Consider the following 10,085-nt stretch of genomic DNA (forward strand, 5'->3'; position numbering starts at 1 on the left):
TAAATATTGTACATTTAAAGACAGATGCTACACACTATTGGACTACTTACTAGTAGCCTATGTATGTTAGGTAGTAGCCTACTTATTTTTAAGGGCTAATTGTTAAAATCGCTTGCCATACATATACACCCCTGTCTGTGCACTTCTCCAGCCCCCCAGTCCACCGTTTTCTCTCTCTCTTCTCACTCGATGTTCAGGAACGACTAGTGAGGAGGAACTCGCGCTAGTTCTGCGAGTCCGCACCAAGTTTGTGACCTGGAATAAACGAGACACTTCTAAAAAAGCGCAGCGTCGAGAGGAGCCTTAAACCGTCTTGAGAGAGGGGAAGAGCAGATTTAAAGACGTATATTCCCCAAAGACAGCGGTAAGTGATTCATTTGATTGACAGTTACGCAGTTCCTCGTGATAGAATGCTGCATTGTGACGACACGCGCTTAGTTTTTGTAAAGTTCTGTTGTGATAATATTGTTACGAACAGGCTGTGACATCATCAAAACGTATCAGTGCAGCACGTTCTGCTCGTTCATTGAGTTGCTGTAGGAATATCTATAATTCAAGGCCAGGTATGCGGTCAGTTTATTGAGAAGAATAGCACACGCTGTATTCTTTGGCAATGTATATTTTCATTCTGTCCCTTTGTATATGGAAGGATCATGTCTGGAGGGGACAGAGGGGGAGACACATGGGCAGTTTGGTATGACTATATTAGGAAAGTGACCGTGTCTGAAGACAGTGAGGGGGGCCTTCTCACATGGGACAAACTGTTGTGTGGTTTGAAGATACTGCATTCTGAAGGGGATTTAACAGCTCTACCCATGTGGTTTAGTATCAGTTTCGATTGCGTTTTTTCAGTTTAAAATGAATAATAACTGTTAATTGTGATTTCACAAATTTGTGCAGTGGGGATCCAGAATGTATGTGTCTCAGACTATATATTAACATTTTCATCTGCTATGAATTAGTTAAAATTCTACAACTTGTGCATGTATAAATCAGAGACAAGTACAAAGAACATTGTTGTTACAATTTATTTCACTACCAGGGTGGATTGTAACACTAATAGAAAGTATGGATGTTTTAAATTGAGTACACGAGTCAAACATGCTTGTTCAACATAATTATTATGTCCCCAAAATGATAAACAAATTGGAAACATTTGAATTAAAAACAGCCAAAATTGGAAACAAACATAGAAATATGTAAAAATAAATAAATAAATAAATATACACTAAAAGCTTTAAAAACAAGCAATACATGTCTGATCATGATACTTTAACATGTACATCAAAGACATCTGTGAATGTTACATATCAAATTAAACAAAAACTGGCTGAATCAGATGATACCAGTTCTAATTAACATTAATTAAAAATGGATATTTCTGGTCCTTAAATTTGTGATATAGTGACAGCTCCAACTTGAAACACCAGTTCGCTGTATCACTGCGCAGCACCAATAATGTTTTCATTGTTCTTGTTGCATAGCAATGTTCTGTTATGTCAGCGTCTATATATGTAGAATTTGTCTTGAAACGTATTTTAAGGAAAATTTGCATGTAATAGTTTCCCATGTAACAATTTTATCAAAGACCTCTCATACTTGGGTGACTAATTAACATGATTGCAAATCATATTATAAGTTAACTTTTACTTTCTTAGCTCAGCATTGTTTTTTGACCTTTATATTAACTTCTGCTGTCACATTAGAAAGGTGGTGCTCACGTATGATAGTGATTTCAACCCTGTGGCTCATTTCTAATTGGTTAAACTGACAGTGTTATCATTCAGTCCGAGTTACAGTTCTCCTGATCTGCTAAATGTTTTTAAGCTTTTGCCTAATAGCCATGGCTTGTGTTCTCTATTGTTCAATAGGAGCTATTTAGGGTGCTTTTGTGTTGATGATGCAGATTGTGTGTCTGTTTGTTTATGTCAATCATCTGTTGCTTCCACAAATAATTCTCTCTACAACTTGGAAAATACAAGGATTTTAAAAGGAAATAATTACTCTACAATGTACATTAATATGTTTATACCTGTCACCATAATATTTCCTCATCATTATTTTCAAATTATGATTTCCATTATTAATATTTATTACAATATGCATAATATGTATAGTGAGGTGTATTAATGTAACTTAATATGAAGAGGCTATATTTAAAACTTTAAACAGGCCATTATTTAAGGAGTAATAAATACCAGAAAATAATATATCTAACTGACATTAATAAAGCAAAGCAATATTTTACTGTCAATGTCATTAACAAATATGTTTTTTAATAAATGATCGATAATTACAATTGAATTATACATTATTAAGCCAGCTGCAATCAAATATACATTTCATTTAATATACATTTAACAGTTTGATAGGGATTACTAAGCAGCTTTTCCACGGAGTGTACACCAAATAATTCTTAAATATTATGTGTTATTTAGGCTATTATATACACATTCAATATGTGTCTCTGTTTTTCACAGCCATGAGTCGCAGCATTGTGCGCCAGAGTAAATTCCGGCATGTTTTTGGGCAAGCGGTGAAAACGGATCAAACTTATGATGATATCCGGGTTTCCAAAGTGACATGGGACAGTTCCTTCTGTGCAGTTAACCCAAAGTTTCTGGCAGTTATAGTGGAGTCCAGTGGAGGCGGGGCCTTTCTGGTTCTGCTGCTCTCAAAGGTGAGTGGCTTGAGGAGAAAACTACTAAAACATGTACAATCGTACAGCCTTTGTCTATTCTTTCATCTTCATGGGGCTATATTTATGGGTATGTTTGTTCAAGAACCTCAGCCGTGGCTCATGTTAAGGGTGCCCATCCCCCACAGGGCTTCCATTTCTCCCTCATAGAGGCAAAGTTTTGAACCCCATGGAAACAGGGTACACAACTTGCATATGTTGTCTGAATCTTCTTCTGTGACATTCCGAAGCTGAGTTTAGAGATGATAAGTAAGCGTTTTTGAGTTGATGTAATCCCCATCATGCATTGCCATGTCTTCTTATCTGTTACTTAGCAGCTTGCATTTGCAGTATCGGCAAACCAATGGAAATCAGTATGCCAATATAATGATCATTTGTCCATTATAACATTTTAGCACAAATACTGATGGAACTATGAAAATAGTAAGCATGTTTTACAACATCAGATTTCTAATAAAATCCAGTAAAATCATATCATTAGTATGTCATCATATGGGTTTATATCTTCTTTCTTCTGTCATTTGCTGGTTTCTTCAGAATGCACCCATATGTACTAGACATTTCCACCTAGTGGAACTACTATAATGGGTTCATCATTAAACTGACATTGACAAATTTAAGCATAACCATGACGTTTCTGCTGTGATTTCACATAATATATAGATTAGATTATATGTAATGAGCAACTATTTCTCATAAAATTTAAAATATATATATACATTTTGGTAACATTTGATGAACAAAACCTTATTTTTCTGTAAAATTTGAGAAAATAGAATGAGCTTGGCTATAGAAAGGGGCCAAATAAAACTACTTCCTGGATAAATGTCAAATATGAGATGCAGTTAAAAGTATTCAGATTACAAAATGTATACATATATTATCATTCAAAAAGTTTGGGGTCAGCAAGATGATCAAATTGATTAAAAATACAATAAAGAAATTGATAATAATACAGAAAGTATTTGGACACTTAAAATGCTTAAATGTCATTAGACAACAGCATTTCAAACAAGTGGCACACTTTATTATTATTTTTTTCAATTTCTTTTTTAGAAATTCCTCTCATTTGGGCCTAAGGTCATTTTAGTGATTGTTCACACAGGTGTAGTTTATCATATTTATTGATGAACAGATTTGACAACCAAAGACTGTCTAAATTTTAGACAAAGAGTTTTGACTGAATCATGAATAGTAAGCTACTTATTTTGTGTAATATTTTGCTTGAAAAGTGTGAGTGTGCTATCTTTCTTTAAAATGAATGCCACTTGGTTTGATATTTTTGTAATTTTATTTGATATTTTTAAATGTAGTTTAAGTGTTCAAATAGCTACATTTGGGACTACAGTATAAAGATCGGTAACGCTTTATTTTAAAGTGTCCTTGTTACACATGTTACATGTACTTACTATTGTAATAACAATAAATTATGCATAATTACATGCAAGTAACCCTAAGCCAAACCCTAATCCTAACCCTAACCATATAGTAAGTACATGTAGTTAATTAATATTACTCAGTACTTAAATGGATAACTACACTGTAACAAGGACACCTTAAAATGGAGTGTAACTTATATAAAAATATAATTTTGATGTAGGTTACACACTCAAACAGGTCTTCCACATTGGAAACTATTGTAGAAATGTTGAGTTTGGCATTAAAAAGCATCTTACATTACTTCTAGTTGTTGCTAATGCATGTGTGACCTTTGTGGAATCAAAGTCAAGGGTAATATATTGATCCACAGCAGTATATCACATCATTCTTTTTTTTTTTTTTGTGAGTTTGTCTTGATTCTCTAAGGGTCCATCATCAGTTAATGCCCTTTTAGTATAGCCTCTGCCGAGTCACGAGCATATATCAGCAGGCCTGGAAAGATACCCTATAAATACCCAGCTAGCCATCTCCCCTGCGCTCAGTCTCAGCAGGCCAAAAGAAAAACTCCCTTTTCAACGCCTCATCACAGAGTTATAAATACACACCAGCAGAATGAGGAGGGGAGTGACTGGAGGAGGAGCAGCCGAACACAGAACCAACACGTGCTCACACCAGCTCCACACGAATAACAAAATAACATTAAAAGAAGTTACATCAGAATCCCTAAAGATGCTTTGATAACATCAGTTTAGAAATACATGCCAGGGACTTTACAAAATAACTTGAAATTGCAAAACAAACAAGAAGTCAAATATTTTTTGTGTCAAGGAAAGGCAGAGCTTAACCTTCAGAAAATGTTGATCGTCAACCTCAGGAGGTCAAAATAAATATTAAACAAGCTGCTTCATTTTCTATTCATTGTGCAGCATTGACATTGACAATGTTATTCACATTGCAACAACACCTGGGATATATCTACATGTTTAAAGCCCGGGTTTATGTGTTTTTGTAACACCAAACATTAAATAAATATTTATTTATTTATTTATTTTTATTTATTTAGTCATTTAGCAGACGCTTTTATCCAAAGCGACTTACAAATGAGGACAATAAAAGCAGTCAAAACTAACAAAAGAGCAACAATATATAAGTGCAAATGACAAGTCTCGGTTAGCCTAACGCAGTACACGTAGCAAGGTGTATATATATATTATATTATATTTATAGAATCTATTATTAGATAATAAATATTTGTTTCCCATTAATTAAATATTTGTTTGATATTTTTTAAACTGTGGTAACATGGTTGAACATAGCTTTCAATTTCTGTACAATTTGAGAAAATGGAATGAGCCTGGGTGATACTTCCTGGAAATACTTCCTGGGTGTCACTATTTTAACAATTTTCCATGTTTTCTAATAAGGGGGAAATTATGCAGTGACAGGGCTGTGCATGTGCATTTAAATGTTTTTTTTTAAACTTTTAGCAAAAAAGCTAAAAGTTTTTGGATTTTAATTTTTTAGTTTTTACAAAAAATGACACTGGTAAGAATAAATTACTCATGTGACACTGAAGACTGGAGTAGCCTAATGGCTAGTGAAAATTCAGCTTTCTCATTACAGGAATAAATTACATTTTAAAATATATTGAAATAGAAAGCAGTCATTTTTAAATTTCAGTATTTTACAATAGTACTTTTTATACTTTTTTGATCAAATAAATGCAGACTAAGAAAAATATTGTTTATATTAAGACCATTATACTGACTTTATATGCGTCTCAATACTTAACATTATCTTTTATTCCTTGTTTTAATATGCTATAGGTGGGTCGAGTGGACAAAAACTATCCTCTAGTGATTGGACACTCAGGGCCTGTTCTGGACATTGACTGGTGTCCTCACAATGACAATATCCTGGCCAGCTGCTCTGAAGACACCACTGCCATGGTAATCATCATGACAGACATTCATAAACATCTCCATTGCCTGCCAGCCAATAGCCTTGTAGTCATGAACATGTTTCAGTTGCATTTTTACAAACGAATGAAGCATGTCTCCATATATACCTACTCACACTGGAGGGAAAGATCACAGTGACAGACAATAGTGTTAATATGAAGGGTGATGACTGGAGTTAACGGTTCGGGCATGGGACAGGAGCTGGTATTTATAAACATGTTAGAAAGGCACTCTTGGCCAGAAACCTGTTCACAAATAAGCCAGTGGTATTGACAGACAAGGAAAGATGGGTCTAAGTTGTCTATAGGGATGAGTCATTTCATTTTCAGAACATGTGCAACATGTGCAAACACTTCTGTATACAGTGACCTCATGAAGTATTTGGACGCCTAAGCCACACTTAAAAGTGTATAAATGTCATTACATTAGATAAAAATAAATAAATAAATAAAATCAAAGTTACATTTATCTTAAAGGTAACACAAAAGAATTTCAAATTAAAATGATAAAACAATACACTGTAAAAAGAAAATACTATTTCAGTCTTTCTACTTTAAAATTTAACTTTTGATTCAATGTTACTTGCAGTTTTTTGTATTATTTGTGAAATTTATGAGCAATTTCTAAGCAAAAAAAGTTTTTTTTTTCCAGTGTATGTCACTGTTCAAAATTAAGACAAATAAAACTACACTTTTTAGAATACCTGTGTGAACCTGATCAAAAGTGGTTCAGAAAAGTGAAGTTGCTTCTGAGAAAAGCTTTAGAAGTAACCAAGTGCTTGCTTGCAGTTACTTGGTTTGATGTTTTGTTATGTTTTGATGTTTTAAATGTGAGTATAAATGCTGAAAGTATTATACAGTCTATTGAAAACAAATATAGGATGCATTTCCCCAAAGTTACGCAAGACGATATAGAGATATTATAATATATGAAGGCTATTAGTGCTATTTCATTACATTACATTACAAACGTGAATGGCATGCACCGTATGCACTGCTGTTAGAAGAGTTTAACTGCAGCTGTCATCTGTGCTGGCATTGCTGCTGTGCTCACTGGTTACAAAGGAACTTTCCTACAATGTACTGCAAACCAATATATAAGTATACCCAGATAGTTTAATCCATTTACTGTAAAAATTATTGTTTGAAGTTGCAAACAAAACAAAGATGACTGCAAAATTGTTTCTACACCTGTTGTTTTTCAGTCTAGGCTGATAGATTAGTCTTGTTTAAGTACTCTATTATGGTACTACAGAAAAATTGTAACAAAAAGAATTTGCAATAAATACAACTAGTATCATTACAAAATGTTATTAGCAACATTGTGGTCAATCAACCTTCCACAGACTTGATGAAGTTTGAGTAGTGTACGGGATTTTTCTACATTCTAACATGCTTAAAGCAGATGAACATGTATGTATGGCTTTACAATATTTATTTTTATGTGTTTTTTTAATTACTTTTAATAATTATGTTAATAAATATACAAATGTTTAAGTCATCCAGATTGCAGGATGATCTAAAAAACTATTACAATTAATTATAATAAAATATTAAATATTTGGAAGTTTGTTGAGGCCCCTCTGTTTGAGAACCATTGCTTTAATAGAATTGTGTTTACTCAGGTATGGCAGATCCCTGACCACACTCCCTCTCGTCCCATCAGCGAGCCCATTGTGGTGCTGGAGGGTCACTCTAAACGCGTGGGCATCATCAAATGGCACCCCACTGCCCGCAACATACTCCTCACTGCAGGTAAAGATCAGTACAGTAGACACCAACTTCTTACATTAAAAGTGTATAAAAATAAGATTACTTCATTTCATTGGAATTAAATTAGAAGCAGTTGAAAGTCTTTGTTTCCATTCAGTTTGCTTTTGTCTCAGGCAGTGATAATCTGATCATCATCTGGAATGTGGGCACTGGAGAACCCTTGATTACAATGGATGACCATCCTGATCTCATCTATAACGTCAGCTGGAACTACAACGGTAGCCTGTTCTGCACAACCTGCAAGGACCGTCGCCTCCGAGTGTGCGATCCCCGGAAAAACGAGGTGGTGGCGGTAAGTATTATAGCAGAGAAAAGAAGAAAAACCTCACGGCTCTTTGTAAACAGGGACATTATGGACATTTTTTCTTCTGTAGGAAAGACTGTCCCCACATGAGGGTATCCGGCCAATGAGAGCCATTTTTACCAAAGAGGGCAACATTTTCACCACAGGTTTCACCAGGATGAGCCAGAGAGAGCTTGGCCTGTGGGATCCGGTAATGGAGCAGAATGAAAAGGATAGTATATTTACTTACCTTCATGTTATTCCATACCCATTTTGCTATGGTTAATCTTCAATTCAATTTAAAATATTTGTAGTGAAACCTGAGAACTCTTTGTCCCTCCATTGAAGGTCCAGGTAACCAAAACTTATAGAAAATTCAAAAACATTATGAAGTCATCGTAAAATTAATCTGTATGAATTGAGTGGTTTAATCCAAGTCTTAGGAAGAGATATGTTCGCTTTATAAGATTTTATTAACATATAAACACACACACATATAGCACATCGCATGGTAAACATGGAAGCTCGTGTATGTGTCACACGCTAGAACAAACTTCATTGGTTCTCCTGCGTAATGCATACATGTTTGAGCTTTCATGTTTACCATATGTGACTTGCTCTATGTATGTGTTCCAATCATTGCTTAGATGTAAATAGAAGTCTAAATGAAATCTGCTTATCACATAAAGTGATCATATCTCTTCAAAATGATTCTTTTTTTATGATGCCTTTGTGACCTTATTGGATATTCTAAGTATTGGTTACCTGGACTTTCAGTGGACAGAAAGAAACCTCTCAGGTTTCACTGAAATACCTTCCTTTGTGACTCGATTAGCCGAAGTTTTATGGGTTTGGAACAATATAAGGGTGATTAAATGGTGACATAATTTTCATTTATGCATTTAAGACTCATTAATAATTAATTTTATTCTATTGATTTTTTCTGTATCTTGATCAGTTTTATTTCATTGCCCTTGTTTTCTTTCAAATCACTGATGGTGTTCATTTCTGTCATTGTTTAGACTAATTTTGAAGAGCCCATAGCACTACTGGAGCTGGACACAAGTAATGGAGTTTTATTGCCTTTTTATGATCCAGACACTAACATCGTGTATCTCAGTGGCAAGGTATGACTTCATGTTTCATCTTCATTTGTTATCATACTCAGGCTGGCACTGTAAAGTTGTTTCTGTGTCTCCACAGGGTGACAGCAGTGTTCGGTATTTTGAGATCACAGAGGAGCCTCCCTATGTGCATTACATCAGCACATTCAGTAGCAAGGAGCCACAGAGAGGAATGGGCTTCATGCCCAAGAGAGGAGTGGACGTCAGCAAGTGTGAGATTGCCAGGTCAGTTTTGCATGGTTATACTGGTTGATTTGGATATGTGTTAGTTACTTTAAAATGTACAGTGTACAGAAATACCATATATCTACACTACCATTCAAAAGTTTGGGGTCAGTGATTTATACTTTTATTCAGCAGGGACACATTAAATTGATGAAAAGTGACAGTAAAGATATTTGTAATGTTACAAAAGATTTATATTTAAAAGAAATACTGTTCTTTTAAGCTTTGAGCATTGAGGGTTGAGCATTCCTGAGGCTGAACCTTTATTATTTCTCATAGATTATATAAACTCCATGAAAGAAAGTGTGAGCCTATTATGATGACAGTACCCAGAAAGGTAAGCACATACTCTTTGTTTAGGGCTATTTCAATCCTGAACCACTATGAACACAAAATTGAAGTATTGAAAACCAAAAGTTGGTTATATGATGATGAAGTACAGTGGCATGCGAAAGTTTGGGAACCCCTTGCAGAATTTGTGAAAATGTGAATAATTTTAGCAAAATAAGAGAGATCATACAAACTGCATGTTATTTTTTATTTAGTACTGTCCTGAGTAAGATATTTTACATAAAAGATGTTTACATATAGTCCACAAGACAAAAAAAAAAAAGCTGAATATAACCCCCTTTAAAAATTCGG

The 10,085-nt window shown here is 34.5% G+C and overlaps 1 protein-coding gene across 1 annotated transcript in view; it reads left to right on the top strand.

Moving 5' to 3' along the window:
- The first annotated feature begins 182 nt into the window (after positions 1-182).
- LOC107721413 (coronin-6-like) overlaps positions 183-10,085 on the top strand; it is a 17,578-nt gene continuing 7,675 nt past the window's right edge. Inside the window, exons 1-9 of the mRNA XM_016529416.1 lie at positions 183-364; positions 2,481-2,680; positions 5,905-6,027; positions 7,664-7,793; positions 7,925-8,103; positions 8,186-8,305; positions 9,117-9,221; positions 9,298-9,443; positions 9,723-9,780. Of these exons, the coding sequence (XP_016384902.1) occupies positions 2,483-2,680; positions 5,905-6,027; positions 7,664-7,793; positions 7,925-8,103; positions 8,186-8,305; positions 9,117-9,221; positions 9,298-9,443; positions 9,723-9,780 (1,059 nt within the window). The 5' untranslated portion in view covers positions 183-364; positions 2,481-2,482. The remainder of the gene's footprint in view (positions 365-2,480; positions 2,681-5,904; positions 6,028-7,663; positions 7,794-7,924; positions 8,104-8,185; positions 8,306-9,116; positions 9,222-9,297; positions 9,444-9,722; positions 9,781-10,085) is intronic.

Source organism: Sinocyclocheilus rhinocerous, unplaced genomic scaffold (genome assembly GCF_001515625.1).
Source record: "Sinocyclocheilus rhinocerous isolate Xijiao unplaced genomic scaffold, SAMN03320098_v1.1 scaffold33, whole genome shotgun sequence".
NCBI lineage: Eukaryota > Metazoa > Chordata > Actinopteri > Cypriniformes > Cyprinidae > Sinocyclocheilus > Sinocyclocheilus rhinocerous.